Here is a 24,159-nt window from a genome sequence, read left to right on the forward strand (position 1 = left end):
GACAGGTCAGACAGATAGACAAACAGAAAACTAATCCTTTGATGACGTAAAATTGTCATTATATTCGATGGTATGTATGTATGTATGTATGTATGTATGTATGTATGTATGTATGTATGTATGTATGTATGTATGTATGTATGTATGTATGTATGTATGTTTGTATGTTTACTAACTACACATCCAGTAGTTATGTTGTATTCTAGGTGACATATAAGACAAATAAACACTCAATTTAATAGCAATTTAATAGCTACTAGTCAATCCCTTGGTTGACATGAACTAATAGTAACAATGGTGGTGTAATATAGTGCCATCGGGGATCACATTTAGTAGTGTCCGTGTGTGTGTGTGTCAGGACCTGTGTTGTATCTGACTAATGCTTTCACGAGTGACGGGGGTGTAAATGGTTCTGTTTTTGATTGATTTATGGTGATTCTGATCTATTTTGACGATATACTACCTCTACTACTATTATTACTACTGCTGCTACTATTATTATTACTACTACTATTTGTATGCGTTATCTTATTCATTAATTTATCCATCTATCTTTTTTATCATTCTCTCTCTCACACACTGACACACTGACACACAATTCAAAACTTTAATCTCAGCTTTTCATCAAAATATACATATGATCCCACAAAAATTGATATACCATTACATTAAACTTCGTGATATGAAATATTTATCATTCACAACTGTGTGTGTGTGTGTGTGTGTGTGTGTGAACTGCTTTACATACTGTATTAGTTCATTAACGGTCTATGTTAAATAGTATAAAAGACTTGATAGATCATTAGAATAAAAATGTAAAAAAATAGACAGAATATTTTCAAGCGCACAAGGCTCCCACAGCACTAGTCAGCCCCCTCCCCCCAGCACGCCGGGACCCACACCCCACTGAGAGTTGTCCGTCTGCTGTATAACACAACGACACAGGGAACAGTTTACTCGATGTTGCTCCTCTAACAAGGTGATATACGTCTCCTTCACCTCGTTACCTGACGAAGGAAGTGATGTGTGTTGTGGCTGTTGGTGTTTTTTGGCGAATTACCTAAACGATCTTAAGTGTGAGAGGTCATTCACCGAGTTAACTCAATCTCGATACTTTTCTCGCCCTCACCTGACGAAGGTGAGGTGGTGGGTGTGATCCTCCTTCGTCAGTAGTGACTTGAGGTGTCTGGACAAGTGGTGAACATTGGTGGTGTCAGAGAAGTACTACAGGGACGCCCTTACCATGGACCCCGGCAAGATCTTCCAAATTATTACCAACAGTACGCTGCTGGGTGAGTACACAGCCTGCCTCTCTGTCTCCATGTTGTGTATAGTGGCGACCTGTGGTGTAATGGTCAACGTGCTCGCCTCACAAGTGTGTGGTCCCGGGTTCGATCTCCGGGCGGGGTGAAACTATGGGCAAGTTTCTTTACGCCATTTGCCTCTGTCTACCCAGCAGTAATTGGGAACCTGGATGTTAATCGATTTGTGGATCGTGTTCCCGGGTAATGGTTAGCCAGTGCAGTTGGCGAGTTGTCCGGTCTTCTCGGACTATTCCTTGACACCGGGTCATGCAGCTCGTTAACTCAGGGTGTGGCTGTTGTGTTGGCGACAGCTTCTACACCTTAAACAAATTCACGCCTAGGTGGCCCTTGGGTCGGCCATCCCCGTACACGAGGGGCAACCATTATTATTATTATTATTATTATTATTATTATATGTAGTACGTTTAATATAGTCATTATATTATCAATTTATACGCTATATTCATGACATATTATGATACATACCCACGGACAAAAAGTTAATTCACATGCACATTCGAAACAGTACCGAACCCAAATGAAACAATCCCGTGCTATAAATGGTTCGGCCAGCAGTTCGGAGATTCATCAGAGTCTCACAAATATAAATACCTTTGTTCATGTCCGTATACCGTGACGTAAAATATATCACAACATAATCCGCTTCATTACCTGGAACACAGTACTAGTATTATCATACATATTCAAATAACATACGACTAATTCTGAATATTACGCGACTGTTATCGTTAGAATAAAAAAATAAAAAAAATAAGATAGCGAGTATAATCCTCTTTTACAGGACAGGTGTTGATATGCGATAATCCAGGTGTATAATTTAATTAATTACAGATTAGCTCCACTGTTAGATTAATCGTATTTATTTCATTGTTAAATCTACACAGCTTCTCCTAGGGTGTATTTTGTAGGAGTTTGTTATGGTGTAGAATGTCTAGCTATGTGTCGTGTTATGGTGTAGAATGTCTGGCTATGTGTCGTGTTATGGTGTAGAATGTCTAGCTATGTGTCGTGTTATGGTGTAGAATGTCTGGCTGTGTGTCGTGTTATGGTGTAGAATGTCTAGCTATGTGTCGTGTTATGGTGTAGAATGTCTGGCTGTGTGTCGTGTTATGGTGTAGAATGTCTAGCTGTGTGTCGTGTTATGGTGTAGAATGTCTGGCTATGTGTCGTGTTATGGTGTAGAATGTCTAGCTATGTGTCGTGTTATGGTGTAGAATGTCTGGCTATGTGTCGTGTTATGGTGTAGAATGTCTTGCTATGTGTCGTGTTATGGTGTAGAATGTCTGTTATGCTGTGTCATGTTATGGTGTAGGGTATCTAGCTGTGTGTCGTGTTATAGTGTGGAATGTCTGGCTATGTGTCGTGTTATGGTGTAGAATGTCTATTATGTGTCGTGTTATGGTGTAGAATGTCTAGCTGTGTGTCGTGTTATGGTGTAGATGTCTGCGTGTATGTGTGTGTGTGTAGAATCTAGCTATGTGTCGTGTTATGGTGTAGAAATGTCTAGCTGTGTGTCGTGTTATGGGTAGAATGTCTTAGCTATGTGTCGTGTTATGGTGTAGAATGTCTGGCTATGTCTGTATGTGTTATGGAATGTCTGTAGATCTGTGTTGTGTCGTGTTATGGTGTAGAATGTCTTGCTATGTGTCGTGTTATGGTGTAGAATGTCTAGCTGTGTGTCGTGTTATGGTGTAGAATGTCTAGCTATGTGTCGTGTTATGGTGTAGAATGTCTGGCTATGTGTCGTGTTATGGTGTAGAATGTCTAGCTATGTGTCGTGTTATGGTGTAGAGTGTCTGGCTATGTGTCGTGTTATGGTGTAGAATGTCTGGCTATGTGTCGTGTTATGGTGTAGAGTGTCTGGCTATGTGTCGTGTTATGGTGTGGAATGTCTGGCTATGTGTCGTGTTATGGTGTAGAGTGTCTGGCTATGTGTCGTGTTATGGTGTAAAGTAAAAGTAGAATTTAAGTATTTCTTCCACCATATGAATTTTTTTTCACTTAATATAACTTTAGTTAATTTATTTTGAACATGAAAGAGATTTACTTAAAAATGTAAATCATGTCAGCAAATTCTCCCCACGTAAGAGTTGCCACACTACTGAGAGCTTCCTGGGTACAATTTTTCTCCCTATTTTTTTCTTGTTGGGGGTGTGGTTTAGGCTGGTGGCAAGAAAATATATCCGATAATTTTTTTGTCTTTGGGGATTTTTTCTTGTGGGGGATTTTAGTCTCTGTCTGTCTGTCTGTCTCTCAAGTAGCTGGTATATTAGCTACACCCCAGAGGCATCATCAGCGATTGTATCATCTCGTATCTAAATTTTTCCCCCGACCATTTTTACCGTAATTAAAAACACTGAATCCTGCCCGACAAAATAACATCCTTTACTAAAACACAATTTCTCTCATTCAGGTCATTTTCATTTTCATTATCTTTTTTATTTTTTTGCAACGTTCAGAGTAACATTGTTTTATAAAGTACATAACTCAAGTGGTAATTACTGTAGTATTTTTTAATTAATTTTCACTTTGTGTTTCAGAAATATTAAATACTGACTAATGAGTTAAGTTAATTTTAAAGTGTTTTTGTATTTTTTTTTTGCATTATTGTATTTTACTATTTTTCGTATTTTTATATATATATATTTTTTCGTATTGTGTAATTTTTTGTAACTCCCTAAGACACAGTTTAACGTAAAGGAACTTGAATGATATGCGTTTGGGGAATATTCTTCTTATTATTTTTATTTATTTCATCCAAACCTGACCAATATAATTAACAACTTTCGCGCCAATTTTATATATATATATTTTTTCATCTTTTGTTAACATACTTTTCATAACAACATTTAACTGCGTCCTGATGTGTAGCCAAACATAAACAAACTGCGAGAAGGTTGTTTACTCTGAGGGTATAATTGTATCCACTTGTCTATCCACCTGCTCGCCCTTCCACCCCTCCACCCACTCCACCCACTCCACCACCCACTCCTATGATAATTTTACCTCCTTTATAACTCTCCTAGAATATCATAGGAGTAATATTAACCTCGTATCTTAACGTATCTCTTCACTAACTCCTTACCTGATGTAAAACTCCCACTCCTAGACCTCATTCACGATAATTATGTAAAACGGAGTAATTTTTCACTTTTTTTTATTTATCTCATGCAATATGGGACAAAAAAAAGGACTAAATCGATAGTTTGTGGATATTTTCTGTATAAAAGTTTATATAAAAGTTGTGATTCAAAGTAAAGAAAAATACAATGGGTGATTTAAGGAATGGTTATGACGACTTAGGGAGGAGGAGGGTAACCTCAGCTCGTCTCGGGGCGTTGTGAGAGGTGAGGTGTATCGTAGTGAGAGGTGAGGTGTATCGTAGTGACAGGTGAGGTGTATCGTAGTGACAGGTGAGGTGTATCGTAGTGACAGGTGAGGTGTATCGTAGTGAGAGGTGAGGTGTATCGTAGTGACAGGTGAGGTGTATCGTAGTGAGAGGTGAGGTGTATCGTTGGCGAGGGTGGGGTGTATCGTAGTGACGGGTGAGGGTGTATCGTAGTGACGGGTGGGGTGTATCGTGGTGACAGGTGAGGTGTATCGTAGTGAGAGGTGAGGTGTATCGTAGTGACAGGTGAGGTGTATCGTAGTGACAGGTGAGGTGTATCGTAGTGAGAGGTGAGGTGTATCGTAGTGACAGGTGAGATATATTCATTCTCTACTTTTCGTTATTTTTCTTAGTTTAATGTAACTAAAGTTGGCCGGTATTGTCAGCTGTATTCTGGTCAACTAAGGATGTTAGTGACGGTGTGGTAGTTGTGGTAGGTATGGTAGGTGTGGTAGTTCTGGCAACACTGGGAGTTAAGTAGGTTAGTTGTACTGTGTGGTATGGTAACACTGAAATATATCTCGAGTTGGTAACACTGTCAGTCTACTGTATATATATTATTCCAGGACTACCCCCCACCACCCCCCCTGCCCCCCAAAATAGTTAATAAATAAATAAATAAATAATCCTTCACCTAAAACAAAACATTTATGTGAAAATTTAATGAAAAAGTATTGGAAGGCGATGTGTGTGTGTGTGTGTGTGTGTGTGTGTGTGTGGTCTGGAGGTAAGACTTATGACTTTATACTTGGAGGTTATTCTTACACTTACGTACCTCGGAGAAGAGGTTAAGGAGAGGCCAAACTTTTAATGGGTATCTCAAGTTGTGAGGGGGGGAGGGATTTGTGGGGAGGAGAGTAGAAAAGTTTGTAACAGTACATCATCGTCCACTAGAGCTCTTATTACCATTTATTTTACCTGTCTCACTCTTACTGCACGACAGGTAGATGTGTTTAGCGTGACATACATACATACATACATACATACATACATACATACATACATACATACATGCATCTTCAAGCATGGTATATTCAGTATATGTATGTATGTATGTATGTATGTATGTATGTATGTATGTAAGCCATCAGGGGGTCCAGGGCATCTTAGTTACCTGTTTCAGAGCCTCAACCTGTTAGCCAAGAGGGATAGGGAGGTCTATTGTACCTGTCCTCACCCCTCTCACCTGTACACCTGTAGGGAGTTCCACTAATTGTATTCGTAACGCTTACCGGGGAGTTAATAATCACCCAAATTGTAAGATCTCTCTCTCTCTCTCTCTCTCTCTCTCTCTCTCTCTCTCTCCGCCCTAATCTTAATATAATCCCACCACCAGGGAGATGAATCGACCTTAAATCTGATTATAATCCAGTGTTATCCAGGCGGGTATCACTTAACACCTCACAGCAGTAGTAGCAGTAGTAGCAGCAGTAGTAGCAGCAGTAGTAGCAGCAGTAGCAGTAGTAGCAGCAGTAGTAGCAGTAGTAGCAGTATATGACGTAGATGGTAGATGGAAATATGTGATGATGGTGATGGTAGAGAAGGGGAAATGGTCTTAGTTTATGGGAGAATGTACCATGACAGCTATACCACCACCATGACAGCTACACCACCACCATGACAGCTACACCACCACCATGACAGCTACACCACCACCATGACAGCTACACCACCACCATGACAGCTACACCACCACCACTGACAGCTACACCACCACCATGACAGCTACACCACCACCATGACAGCTATACCACCACCATGACAGCTACACCACCACCATGACAGCTACACCACCACCATGACAGCTACACCACCACCATGACAGCTACACCACCACCATGACAGCTACACCACCACCATGACAGCTACACCACCACCATGACAGCTACACCACACCACCACCACAGCTATACTACCACCACAGCTATACCACCACCACAGCTATACTACCACCACAGCTATACTACCACCACAGCTATACTACCACCACAGCTATACTACCACCACAGCTATACCACCACCACAGCTATACTACCACCACAGCTATACCACCACCACAGCTATACTACCACCACAGCTATACCACCACCACAGCTATACCACCACCACAGCTATACTACCACCACAGCTATACTACCACCACAGCTACATCACCATGACAGCTACACCACCAAGAAGAATTACTCGCCCTCAAAGCTCCCACAACCTCAACATATTACACTGTACCGAGTTACTGTAATTACCAGCTTCACTTGACTCTCTCTCTCTCTCTCTCTCTCTCTCTCTCTCTCTCTCTCCCTCCCTCTTCATCCTACTGTTCTGCCATTTCCTCCCTTCCCTCTTCTTCCCCTACATTCATCCATCCCAGCCCCTACCACACAAACCCCCTCCTTCCCCCATTAACTCCCCCTACCACCCCCCCCACATGCTCTTATCTAAGGGTCAACTGAGTAGTTCAACCCTCACAAGCTAAAACCTTTCCTCGCCAGACCAACATTTCCGGTCTGGGGTCGTGATGTAAACAGGGCTGCCAGGTTACAGTGTTGTTTCTTTTACCACACGAGGCCAGCCACTGAGGAGCCGCCCATCCATCACACCCACGCCCACACCCCTACTGTATCCTTCTGGTGGCTGGGTAAGATAGACCCCTTGTCAGTCCTAATGGGCCCCTAGTCTAGATGGGTCTCTGTCTGATTGGGCCCCAGTTCTAATAGGTCCTAATTCTCATGGTATGGTTAGGTTATGTTAGGTTAGGTTAGGTTAGATTAAATTTAGTTAGATTAAGCAGTTACGTCACATCAGGTCAAGTTAAGTCAGATTTAGTTAGGTTAGGTTAGGTTAGATTAAATTTAGTTAGATTGGGCCAAGTTGTTGTCACATCAGCCTGTTAAGTCAGATTAGTTAGATTCAAGACCAGAATACAGACAGACATTAAATTCAAGCCAACCTTACATTACCCCAAGTAGCCACCAGAGGTAGTTAGTATTGGTGAAGCTTTAACCTCTCAAGCAGTCATTCATTAAGGTTTCCAACAAGGGAAGGACAGACCTTTTCACTGTTTCTATTACATTGTTTTCTCCTCACCTGGTCCCCTTATGTTCCTCAACCTGTTCCACCCACCTGTTGCCCCCCCCACCTGGTCCCCCCACCCTGTTCCCCTCACCCGTTCCCCACCTGTTTCTGTTCCCCAACCTTGTTTCCCCACCTGGTCCCCTCATCTATTCTCACATTGTTCCTCCTGTTTCCCCACCTGTTCCCCCCACCTGGTCCCCCCCCTGGTCCCCCCCACCCGTTCCCCACCCCCCACCCGTTACCCCCCCACCTGTCCCCCCACCTGGTCCCCCCACCTGGTCCCCCACCTGGTCCCCCACCCGTTCCCCCATCCCCCCCTGTTTCCCCCCACCTGTTCCCCCCTGTTCCCCCACCCGTCTCTCAATCTTCCCCCCCACCTGGCCCCCCACCTGGTCCCCCACCTGTTCCCCATCTGTTTCACCCTGTTCCCCCACCTGTTTCACCTGTTCCCCCACCTGTTCCCCACCCGTTCCCCACCTGTCACCTGTTCCCCCCCCCACCTGTTCCCCCACCCAGTTCCCTGTTCTCACCCGTTCCCCTCACCTGTTCCCCTCACCTGTTTGCCTTACCTGTTTCCCTCACCTGTTCACCTCACCTGATTGCCAGACTTTATAATTGTTTTTTTGTATTTATTTCATTTATCTTCCTTTTCCCTCTTTAGTTTACGATACATACATACATACATACATACATACTTACATACATACATACATACATACATACATACGTACACTTCCTATTGATCAAAGGATTATTTAATAGTAAGATACCTGGTTATGAGAGTACGGAACCAAGCCTTGTGTACTGTATAAACCAGTAAATGAAAAACAAAAGAATAACTAGATAGATGTATAAAGGCTTGTTTCTGTAGCTTAATATTCAGGTGTGTGTGTGTGTGTGTGTGTGTGTGTGTGTGTGTGTGTGTGTGTGTTGTCAAGTTTATTCTCACATTTAATCTCCCAAGTTTATTCCCACTGAGACCCTACTGAGGAAAATAAACTGCATGAATTTCTTAATTAAATCTCTTAAGTTAAGATTTCGTGAGTATTTTTAGTATATCTCTGAATTTAATCTGTAAAATTGTCTTAGTTGATGTGTCTGGGTTGAGTGCACTTTAGAGTGAATCTGTTGAGTGTGTCTTTAGAGTGAATCTGTTGAGTGTGTCTTTAGAGTGAATCTGTTGAGTGTGTCTTTAGAGTGAATCTGTTGAGTGTGTCTTTAGAGTTTCACCTTTGGATGGGTCTCCTTAGTGTTTATCGGTCTGATCCCTTAATGATTTTGTTGTTGTTTTTATTGTTTTTTGTTGTTTTGTTGGTGTTTTTGTTGTTGTTGTTGTTGTTGTTGTATCTCGAGGGGTTCATTTCACGTGGGGTTCATAAGTTGCTATTGTTTTTATTGTTGTTGTTATTGTTGTTGTCTCACTCAGGGGTCCATTTAACACGGGGTACATAATATCGTGACTACAGGCCCTTAAATACACCTCTTTCCTATGTTCCCTGAGGAGGCGCAGAAGGAGGAGGAAGGAGGCGAGGCGAACAGTGACTCTTGAATCCATGTTTGGAATACAAGTCCATTCTTTCTCCAGCTCTCTGAGATAAGACGCAATTTGTGGCCTGGGAAACCTTGAGCGTCATTGCCTCTGAGACCTGCCAAGACTACTGGACCTCGGGATAAAAATTTAATTTACTTTTAAAGATTCTTCATCATTGTCGGGAAAAAAGTCGATGATGAAAAAGACGGAAAAACTAAAGATTTCTATTTCAACTTATTTTTCCAATACATGCTTAACCTCTTAAAAAGTTTAGCTAATGTTTCTTCTGTTGAATAATTGGTTGAGAGAAGAGATTTTAGAAGTTATGAAAGGAAGGAAAAAACGGGAAAATAATTGACTTAGAGTTTTGTGGTGGAGTCAGGGGAAAAGTTTGTGTAGAGAAAGTCATATGCTGGGAAATTGGTTTTGAGAGACGAGGTTTATGTTTCAGGTTTATGTCATGCTAAGGTAGGTAGGTGTATGTATGTATGTATGTATGTATGTATGTATGTATGTATGTATAATCACAATACTAATAATATCATCACATATCACTATTCACAAACTCTGACCAAAATCGTAGAGAGAGAGAAGGAGAGAAAGAGAGAGAGAGAGAAAGAGAGAGAAAGAGACCAGCTGTGTTGTGGGGCTGTTGTGGTTTCTCTTTCATGCCATGGTTACTAGATGGTGTTCATTTCCTGTAACTAAGTCTTCACCCCTTCACTTATTTCCTCTTCCTTTCCTTCTCCCCTCTTCTTCCTCCTTCCTACCCCCTTCCTTCATTCTACTCCCACCTCCCCTTTACCTTCTCAATTTCCCTCTCCCTCTGTCACTCATCCCCCCCCCACCCCTCACCTCTTATCTATGGTTTACAGAAGCTCAATAAACCAGACCCAACAACCACCAAATAAACCAACAACATTCAATATCCGGTTTATTTACATTCTACTATTTTCATTCTTCCCTTTACGTCTGTTTTTTTAACCCCTCGTCCTCAGGTTAGAGCCGCCCGGAGGTCCTGCCATTTCATAAAAAAAATGGAAAATAAAAGAAAAAAATGTATTTCTGCAGAATTTGGTATCTAACAGCCGGTTCTGTCAGATAAAAGATGTGGCTGTATTACTCTTGTATGTATGTATGTATGTATGTATGTATGTATGTATGTATGTATGTATGTATGTGTGTGTGTATGTATGTATGTATGTATGTATGTATGTAAAGACAATAATGAAGACGCCACATCAGACTCAACAGCCGAATAATCAGACCTTAACTACCTGCCTCTCTATTTACACAGGGCAATTAACGATGTATTGGGTAATTAAGCTTCATAATGCGCTTGATAATTGCACACTTAATATTGCTTTCAGTCCAGTGATATAAGACGCTAGAGCGGGTATTGTTAGCGAGTTAAAATGAGTTATAGCGAGTTATGGCGAGTTATTGTGAGTTATGGCGAGTTATGATGAGTTATAGCGAGTTATGGTGAGTTATAGTGTTAGGGTGAATTATAATAAGTTATGGTGAGTTATAGCGAGTTATGGTGCACTATAGCGAGTTATAGTGAGTTATAGTGAGAAAGTTAATGTGTAGTGTTAGAGTTTGTTGGTGTTTTATCATTGGTGCTGAGAGTATGTGAGAGATATAGGTAGGGGGAGTGTGTTGGAGGGTGGTGTTGGAGGTGGTGGTGATGGTGATGGTGTTGGAGGGTGGTGTTGGAGGGTGGTGTTGGAGGTGGTGGTGATGGTGATGGTGGTGGTAATACGGTTGTTGGTGTTGTTGTTGTTAATTTTTTTTTATTTGGGGATATACTCTCTCTCTCTCCACAGGTAGTTAATTACACCAGAGATTTTAATGACGCATACTATTCAAAGTCAACACCAATTAGTAGATGATTTAAGTGTTGTTTACATTCGACTAAAGGAGTACCTGCAGTAAACAACAACAGCACGAAGCTCTCTCTCTCTCTCTCTCTGTCAGATAATCCGTGTGTTTGTATATCCGGTTTTAAGTACGTTGTTTGTGTTTAAATGTTTTGAGTTCATTGTCTGTGTTTTTATAAATGTCTTGAGTTCGTTGTCTGTGTTTCGATATATGTTTTGAATTCGTTTCCTATACGGTAAACATTGAAAACAAAAGTTTTAAATTAAATTTCCAATATTACAATGGCGTTAATATCCGAGGCAGTAATGTTGAATTTCCTATTTCGTGATTTTGAGACACACACACACACACACACACACAGAGATAATTATTCCCCCTGTTGTGTAGAAAAAAAATTAAACTACATATTTATGACTGTCATATTCACATCAGTAAACACAAAAACAAACACAATCTAAACATGGCTTGACCAGTAAACAAACAAAGCCTTAGAAAATGTTTTGAGCAAACATTTGAAACTGTTATTTATTTATTTATTGCAACAGCTACACAAAGAAGAGAGAAATTCAGTTTAGAGTAAACTTCCTGCTGACAGAAAATACAGGTCGTGTCTAGGTCAGGTGTATACAGGCAATATACACTCCAGGTCAGGTGTATACAGGTAATATACACTCCAGGTCAGGTATACACAGTTAACACACATTCCAGGTCACTCCAGGTCAGGTATACACAGTTAACACACATTCCAGGTCACTCCAGGTCAGGTATACACAGTTAACACACATTCCAGGTCACTCCAGGTCAGGTATACACAGTTAACACACATTACAGGTCACTCCAGGTCAGGTATACACAGTTAACACACATTCCAGGTCACTCCAGGTCAGGTATACACAGTTAACACACACTCCAGGTCACTCCATGTCAGGTATACACAGGTAACACACACTCCAGGTCACTCCAGGTCAGGTATACACAGGTAACACACGCCAAATCACTCATTCCAGGTCAGGTGCAGACAGGTAAAAAAACACGCCAGGTCAGCTTCACTTAATACCTCACACGTGGAAATTATGTAACTAAAGGAAAAATTATTTAATGCGACTTGAATCAGGATTGAAATAAACCAGAGAATAAATTGTATATACGAACCTTGTATATTTTTTTTTATGATTTACTCTAACTTATTTTGCTGTGTTTTTACAATTAGAAATTTATTTAAGTCGAAAATATAAAGGTTAATTACAGGTGTGTGTTTGTGTGTGTGTTTGTGTGTGTGTGTGTGTGTGTGTGTGTGTGTGTGTGTGTGTAGATAGACAAAAAGATAGATAGAGGCAAAGAGACAAACAGGCAGTAAGGCAGGCAGAAAAATACACACACACACACACACACACACACACACACACACACACACACACACACACACACACACACACACACACACACACACACACACACACACACACGTGGGAGGCAGACATACATAAATAAAACACTGTCTTGTTGGAACATTTAAATAATTTGTCTCGTGTATACATTTAATAGAGGAGACAGAGAGAGAGAGAGAGAGAGAGAGAGAGAGAGGCAGAATAATGTAGTAGATAGAATACTAGAAATCCCTGACACTCCCCTCTCTCCCCCTCTCTCTCCCTGCCCTCTCTCCCTCCCCCTCCCACCCTCCCCCATCCCACACAAATCGCCGGGAGATACAAGAGATAGAAATACCAACATTTGCCATGGAAAAGTAATGTCTGTGAAAGAAATATAAAAGCCATGTTAAATCATTGTCAAACTGTGGCAGTATTATTGGTGTTCTCTTTCATTCCTCACTTGTTGACAGATGTTGAGGGAGGATAGTTCACCTCTCTCTCTCTCTCTCTCTCTCTCTCTCTCTCTCTCTCTCTCTCCAACACAGTTTTCCATTCACGTGTTGGTTTTTATATTACAGCAATATGTTGAAGGCTTTGTGTTTGTCTGGCTCTGTAACTCAGCCTGTTACAGTGGTACTTCCGTAACTCAACAACATTGGTACTTCTGTAACTTAATAACACTGGTAACTCAACAAGAAGAAGAACTGGTAACTCAATGACAACAACAACAACGCTGGTACCTCTGTAACTCAATAAAAACATCACTGGTACCTCTGTAATTCAACATCACTGGTACCTCTGTAACTCAACAACACTGGTAACTCTTCAGCCAGTGGTGGACGCTGCTGGAAGCCTCACAGGAAATAGCCAATCCAGTATTTCCTGACCCGAAGCTGTTGCTGAGAGTGGTGCAGCTGACCCGGTGCAGCTGATACTGTTGTTTCTGTTGTGGTTTGTGCAGCTGATGGGTTATTGTTGATGCTGCTGCTGCTGCTCCTGTTCTTTGTGCAGCTGATGTGTTACCGTTGATACTCCTGTTCCTGTTGTGGTTTATGAAGCTGATCAATTACTGTTGATGCAGCTGTACTCTTACTGTTGGTTACACCTGGGCAATTCCTGTTGTACTGCCCCGTTACAAATGTTGTGGTGACGCTACTGTTGTTGGGGATACTGTTACCGTTGCTGCAGCTTTATCGACCCAGATAATAAAAAAAAAAATATTAACACAGAAATTTGGCTGACATATGGCCATGGTCCCCCCCCCCCAAATAAAAATATTAATACAACTTTAATTATACTAGATGATCATGTTACTGGATCATCATCATCATCATCATCACCTGTGGAACCAAGTAATCACCATCACCACAACTATCACCACCAACCATCACTCACCAACCACCTCACCACTTCACCACAAACTATCACCCCTATAAATTAAACACAGGTGTACAACAATTTCCCACTATCCAATATATATATCACCCTCCCCCTCCCTCTCCCCCCTTCCCCCTCTTCTCCCCTCCCCAAAATATAGTTTATAGGAAAAAAATCATATCCATAAAGGTGTTCTATGCTTCCTCAAATGCTGTAATTACCAGGTGAACTTATAACTGAGGTCCCCAAATGTCCGGTGCTGGAAAAAATGAAAAATGGGGAAAAACTAACAAATGGGGGAAAAACTAAAAAAGAAAGAATGAGGACAAAATAAAATGTGGGGAAATATTATAAAAATGGGAGAGAAAAAAATAAAAATAAAAAAATGTGGGAAAAAAAAAAAAAATGTGGGGAAAATAAAAAAATGTAGGAAAAAACTAAAAGGTGTGGGGAAAAAACTAAAAAATGTGGGGAAAAACTAAACATTATGGCAAGGAATCAGCAATAGTGTGTTGATATATGGAGCTATTTATAAGGAATTTTTTATTTGATTTTACTTATCATTTTCTAGTTAATATGGACGAGAATTGATAGTTTTTTGTTATTGTTTTTGTTTTGGGGGCAATATTGGGGGTCCTATTTTATTGGGGGGTCCCCCATTTTTGAGGGTCTATCTTTAGGAAGGTTATTTTTGGGGTAGGGCTATTTTTTGGGGGGCTCTTTCATACGATGATTTGGGCTATTGAGTATCATAAATTAAACACACACACTCACACACACCAAAAATACACTCACAACACACAAACAAACAAACAAACACGTTGATTAAAACAAAGAATCTCGATATTGGATCCTAATTATTCACTGTTTCTCCGTCATTTTTTTTACCCGCTGATTAATTTTTTTTCAGTAAGAATTGAATCATTTTAGGGTTTTTTCCCCCCATCTTTGTGTTTCTTCATTTTGGTCGTCAGGTAACTCTACGCCAGGTAACTCTACTCCAAGTAACTCTACGTTTGTCTGTCTTTCTCTCTGTTTATCTATCTCAATTTCTGTCTGTCTGCCTCTGTCTTTTTCTGTCTATCTGCCTCTCTCTCTCTCTCTCTCTCTCTGTCTCACAGCACTCACCCGGATATAACAACAAGCACATTACTTGGTCAAATCTGCCTCCCCCGTCCAAGTTTGTTTCTCACATCATGCAAATTTCTCCTTCAACTTTGAGATTCCCTGAGATGACAGGACCAATAAGAGGGAGAAACCATGAATTATGCAGCGGTGGGGGGAGAGGAGGGGTAGGGGGGTGAGGGGATGGGCGGGTAGGGTTGTGGTAGGGGAGGGGGTGGGATTGGTGGGGGGTGGTGAGGAAGGGTCACCACGAGCCCCTCAAAAATATTCCCAAGACGATGTGTTATGGTGAGATATAAAGTTCATTCCTTGGGTTTATGTCAGATGGTTGACAAGTGTAGTGTGAAAGGTTTATAGGCTGATAGATGTATTGTAGGTATTGTGTGTATTGGAGGTGATGGTGGTTTAATCTTTGAAGGATGATGGTTTAGTCTTTTGGAGAATGATAGTTTAAATTTTTTTGAGGATTTTTTTTTTGTAAGGATGATAGTTTAATCCTTCTTCGATAATGGTTTAACGCTTTTAAGAGCTATAGTTTAGCCCTGAAAAGACGATGGTTTAACCTTTTTGAGAAATGTGTTTTATCCCCTTGAGAATAATATTTAAAACTACCCCCACAGAAGGTTAAACCATCATCCACTGAGAATTAAACCGTCATATGCTGAGAATTAAACCACCATCCACTGAGAATTAAACCGTCATATGCTGAGAATTAAACCACCATCCACTGAGAATTAAACCGTCATATGCTGAGAATTAAACCACCATCCACTGAGAATTAAACCGTCATATACTGAGAATTAAACCACTATCCACTGAGAATTAAACCGTCGTATATCGAAAATTAAACCATCCTTCTCAGAAATCCTCAAATTCAGTACTGTACTTTGCAAATATTTTCCAGTTCCAAAATCTTTCAGCTTTGTTCCTGAAGTCCCGTGTTGATGGAGTTACATTTGTCATTCTGGCTCAGCGTGTGTCGTCCACCTTGCAATAAGCTCCACCTTTGTCTTGTTGGACCGACTCAACATTTTCTACCCAAGAGCCTGTAAACTAAGGTACTGAAAGCTAAAGGTACTGAAAGCTAAAGGTACTGAAAGCTAAAGGTACTGAAAGCTAAAGGTACTGAAAGCTAAGGTTCTGCAAGCTAAGGTTCTGCAAGCTAAGGTTCTGCAAGCTAAGGTTCTGCAAGCTAAGGTTCTGCAAGCTAAGGTTCTGCAAGCTAAGGTTCTGCAAGCTAAGGTTCTGCAAGCTAAGGTACTGAAAGCTAAGGTACTACAAGCTAAGGTACTGCAAGCTAAGGTACTGAAAGCTAAAGGTACTGCAAGCTAAGGTACTGCAAGCTAAGGTACTGAAAGCTAAAGGTACTGAAAGCTAAAGGTAGTGGAAGCGAAAGTTCTGCAAGCTAAGGTACTGCAAACTAAAGGTACTGCAAGCTAAAGGTACTGCAAACTAAAGGTACTGCAAGCTAAAGGAACTGCAAGCTAAGGTATGCAAGCTAAGATTACTGTTCTGCAAGCTAAGGTACTGAAAGCTAAGGCACTACAAGCTAAGGTACTGCAAGCTAAGGTACTGAAAGCTAAAGGTACTGAAAGCTAAAGGTACTGCAAGCTAAGGTACTGCAAGCTAAGGTACTGAAAGCTAAAGGTACTGAAAGCTAAAGGTAGTGGAAGCGAAGGTTCTGCAAGCTAAGGTACTGCAAACTAAAGGTACTGCAAGCTAAAGGTACTGCAAACTAAAGGTACTGCAAGCTAAAGGAACTGCAAGCTAAGGTATGCAAGCTAAGATTACTGTACTCCCAAGAACAACACAGCTACACCTGCTTGCTTTGGGGACGTTACTAAGTAAGTCTGGTTGTCTGTCCAATTTCTTTACCTGTTCGATTTACAGCTCTGTATATTTGATCTTTTCTGAACGTATTTACAGGTTAGTTGTAAATTTTTGTAAAGTATTTTCTATTTACATTTCTCTCTCTCTCTCTCTCTCTCTCTCTCTCTTTTCACAATGTAATCACGCAGTCTAGTTATAAATTATCTTATAAACTTTCTATTTATACATCTATGTATTTATTTTCTAGTGTTGTATTGAGTTAAATTCTATCTAGTTGCTCAGGAAATTGTATAACGATGTAGTGAAGTATTTTCCATCGTTATGTGATATATTGAAGCCTTGTGTATGGGCTCCCCTCTGAGCTGAGAAACATCGTCTAGTGCTGGCCAGGTAAAATAGTGAAGGGGTTTGTGGAGATAGTCTAATAGTGGAGATAGTCTAATAGTGGAGATAGTCTAATAGTGGAGATAGTCTAATAGTGGAGATAGTCTAATAGTGGAGATAGTCTAATAGTGGAGATAGTCTAATAGTGGAGATAGTCTAATAGTGGAGATAGTTTATTAATGGAGATAGTTTATTAGTTTAGATAGTCTATTAACCCCTTATATACGGGGTCCCCTTTGAGCTGAGTAAGATCGTCTAGTGCTCGTAAAAAATAAAAAATATTGAAAATGGCGTCCCAGTAGTGAAGGGACCATTAGAGAAAATATATTAATAACACGGGAAGACAAATATTGATCCCGTGTGAGGAGTATTTGAACTAATTTCCTATGCAAATTTTATATTTCTGAACTAGTAATATTTATGTTTACTCGAGCTGATTAATATGTGATGAAAAAAAGGTAGGTTATTTACACACGTTCTGGAGGAAGTCTCTGTTTTAGGGTTAGCTTGGCTTGGGTTGGGTTGGGTTAGGTTACTGTAAGTTAGATTAGATTAGATTAATTTTGTTCCCATACGCATACTAAATAACCATGGCATCACAAAAACAAAAACATATAGTCATCTCTATATTAAAAATAATGCCATTCTGTTTTTAGATTTAATCCAATATAGATCTGTAAATAAAACTCCTGACAGCTACACAGAAGCACTCTCACTGTAGCTAATGAATAAAAAACAACAATACGACCCAGTGAATAGTGCAGACGACCGTAGTGAACCGTGTACGACCCAGTGAATAATGCAGACGACCGTAGTGAACCGTGTACGACCCAGTGAATAATGCAGACGACCGTAGTGAACCGTGTACGACCCAGTGAATAATGCAGACGACCGTAGTGTTGAACAATGTAGTAACTCAGACACGTTCAATTAACTGTTCTCTGATTATCATTAATAATTGGATCTCATTAAACTTTGTAATTAAATCATTAATTTTAATCTGGAAAAAATAATAATACTGAATTGGTCATAATTTTCTTGTTTCTGTTGCTATTATTATTAGTATTGTTGTTATTATTATTATTATTATTATTATTATTATTATTATTATTATTATTATTGTTATTCATCTTCATTTTCATCGAGGTCTTCTTCTTTTTATTCTTCTTCTTCATCGTCGTGTCCTCCTCCTCCTCCTCCTCCTCCACCTACCTCACCCTCCACCAACACTCCCCAACACTGGTCCACCCACTGCGTCTAGCATCACTACCACCATCATACCAACTCCAACATATCCCCTGAAATAACTCGTGTAATTAAGGTCATACATTGAAAGAATAACCATTAAAACCTCTGAAAATTATCAAGGTATATCAAGTACGGATTCGTTTAGAGAATATAATTTATTGTTATATTTTCAACAGGTATATTCAGTAGACATTTTAATAGGAATATAACTTTATGAAAACAATAGAGAGGAAAAAAGTGATATTATTAAGGCTACTTCAGTGTTTAGAGTTTACAGCGAGTATTAATTTCAGCAAGTATAGTGTGGCCACGCAGGGTGTGTGGAGCCTTGTGCTTTGTTTGCATCAGGCCAGAGTAGTATTACTGACTTGTGCCCCACCTGAAATTTTGCAAATTGGGTAATATTATTCTCACATATGCACATATTTGTTTATAGTCACATATACAGTGTAGTCTATATATATATATATATATATATATATATATATATATATATATATATATATATATATATATATATATATATATATATATATATATATATATATATATATATATACATATCTACAGTATGTGTGTGTGTGTGTGTGTAAAGAGACTAGAAAAAATCAACAATCTAGACTGCAAAAAAAAATCAGTGTAACTATTGAGGCGAGAGGGTAAACTCTATGACGTCACAGAGGTAAATACCATGACGTCATAACAATCAAATGAAAAACTAAAATAACTCACTTAAAAAACAATTCCAAAAAGCCAACACGTTACATTATATTAAAAACCATTATATATAACTACAGGGCCCACAATTACCATATAGGTGAGTTAATGTCCCCTTGGGTTTATACATGTACCGTATATCATAAAATCAACTTAGAAAATATTGAATTCAGGGCGGGTTAAGGCAGCTCCCACGGGAACTATAACTGAAATTGACTTTAGTTTGCTGTATAAAGACAAATATTTGAAGCTGTAGCAGTAAATTTCTTTTAGTTTGTTCGTAGGAGAAGACGAAGGATCCTATAATATATTTTTAAAAGGATTGAAGAGAAATATAAACTAAAGCTCTTATGAAAAACCTTGTAAAGATGTATGATAAATGTATGGAAGAATGTAGGAGTGTGGTTTTAATGCACAGCTTCATAAAAAAAGAAAGAGGAAGGAAAAAGAGCCGGTGTCCAATTAGCCGGTTATAAAAGGTTTAAACGTAGGAGTGACCAGATGGGGTGTTGCCTCTCCTGCCCACCAACACCCACAGACACTCACCAACACTCACCAACACTCACAGACACTCACCAACACCAACCAACACTCACAGACACTCACCAACACTCACCAACACACACAGACACTCACCAACACCCACAGACACTCACCAACACTCACCAACACCTACCAACACTCACCAACACTCACACTCACCAACACTCACCAACACTCACACACTCACCAACACTAACCAACACTCACAGACACTCACCAACACTCACTAACACTCACAGACACTCACCAACACTCACCAACACTCACAGACACTCACACTAACACTCTACCAACAACACTCTGCTCAACACTCACAACACTCCACCAACACCCACAGACACTCACCAACACCCACCAACACCAAATCAACACTCACCAACACTCACCAACACTCACCAACACTCACACAGACACACTACCAACACCAACCAACACTCCAATTAACACCACCAACACCCACCAACACTCACAGACACTTCACCAACACTCACCAACACCCATATACCAACACCCACCACCAACCACCACACAACACACACACACAACACACACACACACACACACACACACACACACACACATACATTTCATCCAAACACCGTCTTAAATCTCCCTGAACTTAGCTTACAGTTAAGAAAGTAATAGACGATGTTCTTGGCCTTGTAGAATTAGCTCACCGGACCCTGGAGGAAGGTTAAACCACAATGTAGGAAGGTTAAACCACATGGTGTAGCCTAAAGAATATAAACCACGGTAAAGTGTGTCGGAAGGAGGCACTTACCAACCCGCTTTGGCCCACACTCACATTTTATGACCCATTCTACCCCACTCCCCTACTATGAACCCACAACCAACCTCGTGTAACCTCTTGATCGTGTTTCTCTGGTGAGGACAGTAGTGGTGAGGTCAAAGGTGTGGGTAAATCTCAGAGGGAGAAGAAATTTGTTGAAGTTTTTAATCGTGTGTGTGTGTGTGTGTGAGTGAGTGAGAGAGAGAGAGAGAGAGAGAGAGAGAGAGAGAGAGAGAATGTACTGTATATGTGTGTGCATGTATGTGCCTTCATGTATAACTGTGTATAGTATATATGTATATGTAACAGAGGATATACATGCCAAACCTAACCTAACCTAACCTACAATACAGTATCAAAAATGTCACAATAGAGAAATAATCACGCTGGCAGCACTGCAGGGAGGAGGAGGAGGAAGGGGGTTCAGGGAGCAGGGGTCTAGGGTTCAGGAGCAGGGGTTCAGGGTGTGTGGCCTAGGTGGTGGAGGAGGGATGAGCATAGTAGAATGTAGGGGCAGGTGGGTGAGGGAAGGGGCAGATCATGGGGTGGAGGAGAAAATCTGGGAGGAAGGGAAGGGGATAGCGGGTAGGGAATAAGGGTAGGAGGGGAGGGGGCGGAGGCGTAGAGAGGTCGTGAGGGGGGGCAGGGGGGAAAGGGGGAGCCAACGTCGTCCCCCCCCAGCAGGATATGACCGTCATCACCGCCTCCCCAGCTATCGTTTCTTCAGATCTCTACCAGGAATGAGAACATAACCTGGGGTCTATTTGGTATTTGTATGACCTGAGCTAATTGGGTGTGTGTGTGTGTGTGTGTGTGTGTGTGTGTGTGTGTGTGTGTGTGTGTGTGTGTCTGAATAATTTAAGGAAGAAAAACGAAAAAAAAAACGAATCATCATAGGACGTCGACCTTACCTGAACAAGCCATACAGGTGATACATTACCTTGATTAAAAGTTGTGACGATAATGAGACTTGGAGCGAGAAGAAGTGATAATCAAAAGCTTCTTATGGTTCAAACTCTTTCATCAATAATAAACACAAAGGAATTTTATCTTTTTACAGACTTGATAGAGGTTTGGATTATATATTATTCATGATTATAATTTCAGGTGTAATTCCCAGGTATAATTTCAGGTGTGATTTCAACCAGGTATAATCTAGGGTGTAATTTCAGTCAAGGATAATCTCAATCAGGTATAATCACAAGTGTAATCTCAGGTGTAATCTCAGGTATAATCACAGGTGTAATCTCAATCAGGTATAATCTCAGGTGTAATCTCAATCAGGTGTAATCTCAGGTATAATCTCAGGTGTAATTCTGATGTAATTTAAGCGTCCATATCTGTGTCGTATCTCAGGTGCGCCAGGTAAATGTGTTCTTACGGTAACTACGTGGAAAGTTCAACCTCTTTACCTCTCACATTCAAGGTTAGGTTAGCGTGAGGTTAGATTAGATTAGGTTAGGTTAGGTTAGATTGGGTTAGGTTAGGTTAGGTTAGGTTAGGTTGTAGTTGCCAGGTTAGGTTAGGTGCTTAGGTTAGGTTAGGTTAGGTTAGGGTTAGGTTAGAAGAAGTTAGGTTAGGTTAGGCTAGGTTAGGGTTAGGTTAGGTTAGGTTAGATTGGGTTAGGTTAATCTTAAGGTAAAATAAGTTGGGGTGTCTAATATTCTGGTGATCCGTCTCTTTGAATATAGATTAGTGAACAGTTTGGTAAGGTAACGTATCAGTGTAACTACAATGTCATTCTCGAAACTTACTGTCAATGAGGAAGTTACTGTCATCCTGGGAAGTTACTGTCATCCTTAAAGTTACTGTCATTTTAGAAGTTACTATCAATCTGGAAAGTTACTGTCAATCAGGATGTTACTGTCAATCTATAACATACGTCACCACATCAAATACCTCCGTCTGTCACCAGTTACGAGGATAATGTAACGTAAGAACCTCTGAGACAGTGACCAAACTAAAAGAGACGGGAGACAGTAGAGGAGGAGACAGTGATCTAACTAAGAGACGGGAGAGACAGTAGAGGAGGAGACAGTGATCTAACTAAGAGACGGGAGAGACAGTAGTAGAGGAGACAACAGATGATCCTCCACAACAGATGGGTAACTAGATGGCTAGAACTGTAATAGGTGTCTTGTGTGCTACTGGGGTAATGAACTGTGCCATACATCCACGTCAGCAGTTAGATGCGAGTTGTGTAGGTTAGGGTTAGGTTAGGTTAGAGTAGGTTTAGGTTACGTTAGGGTTAGGTTAGAGTTAGGTTAATATGAAATGGACGAAGGATGTGTGTGAGAGACAGACAGAGAGATTGTGTGATAGGGAGAGATAATGAGGTTGATGGGGAGATTGAGAGAAAGGGTGAGAGAGAGAGAAAGGGTGAGAGAGAGAGAGAGAGAGAGAGAGAGAGAGAGAGAGAGAGTGAGAGATAAAAGTAAAAAATTCAGACTGCTGTAAAAATCTGTTTCCTAATAACCTAATAGTTCCCGACGGTCTCACATAAGCTACCAATTAAACCCATCTACTGAAGGAGGCTCTCTCTCTCTCTCTCTCCACATTCCGGCTGGTGGCTCTTTTCTACGTCTCCGTATTTCTTCCTTATTCATCTTTCATTCTCCTTCTCCTTTCTACCTTCGTTTCTTCCTCCTGTTTCCTCCTGTCCACCTTTCCTCACCCACTCACTTACCTCCCCTTCTCCTCGTCACCTCAAACCACTTATTCTTCCTCTCTCTCTATTCCTCTCCCCCCCACCCCACCCCACTCACTTCTTATCTTCCTTCCCTCTAACCACTCTTTCTTCTTCTTCCGTTCTCTCTCACACCTCCTGCCCCTCCCATCCACTCATGTCCCCTTTCCCTCTCCTCTCCATCACTCTCCACCACTCCTCCCTCTTTCCGATATACAGTTTAGGTCTCGATGGGGTCATTCCAGTGCGTGTTCCCCTCTCTTCTCCCTCTCCGACACTCTCACGTGTTTACGGTGTCTGAAAATACATAGAACTTGCTACTGTATACATGGATAGAATACATATATACACGTGTTTGCATATTATACATACATATAAATAAATTGTTTGTTATTTTAGATTCATACTCACACATACATATTATATACAGACATACGTTATTTATCTCTCTCTCTCACACACAAGACATAGAAGACATGTTTACTAGAGGGTTCCATACCATCAGTGTCTTCCCAGGCATTACACTCCTTTACCTTATGACCATGGTGAGCTGACCCAGTGAAGAGGTGTAGGGGGAGGGGTAGGGGAGGGTAGGGGAGGGCAGTGAGGTGGTGTGGTGCTTGAGAAGGTAGGGGGAGGGGTAGGGGAGGGGAAGGGGGTTGGGGAAGGAAGGGGTGGAAGGAAGAGGGGAGGGAGGGTAAGGGGTGCTAGGGGAGGGTAGTGAGGAGTGATGCTAGAGGAGGAACCAAGTGATGAAGGGCAGTGGAGGGAGAAATAACACTGAAGAAGGAGGGAGAGAAGGAGAGAAGGAGAGGTGAGGGATTACGATAACTTGGTGAGAGAAATTTTATAGAACAAAAAGAAAGAAAGAAAGAAGTGAGGGAATAAA

General features: G+C 40.8%; 1 protein-coding gene across 1 annotated transcript in view; it reads left to right on the plus strand.

Moving 5' to 3' along the window:
- Positions 1–829: 829 nt before the first annotated feature.
- The window catches only part of LOC121855233 (putative neural-cadherin 2), a 77,540-nt gene continuing 54,210 nt past the window's right edge, over positions 830–24,159 (plus strand). Inside the window, exon 1 of the mRNA XM_042350113.1 lies at positions 830–1,292. Coding sequence (XP_042206047.1) covers positions 1,244–1,292 — 49 coding nt within the window. The 5' untranslated portion in view covers positions 830–1,243. The remainder of the gene's footprint in view (positions 1,293–24,159) is intronic.

Source organism: Homarus americanus, unplaced genomic scaffold (assembly GCF_018991925.1).
Source record: "Homarus americanus isolate GMGI-L3 unplaced genomic scaffold, GMGI_Hamer_2.0 scaffold60559, whole genome shotgun sequence".
Lineage (NCBI taxonomy): Eukaryota > Metazoa > Arthropoda > Malacostraca > Decapoda > Nephropidae > Homarus > Homarus americanus.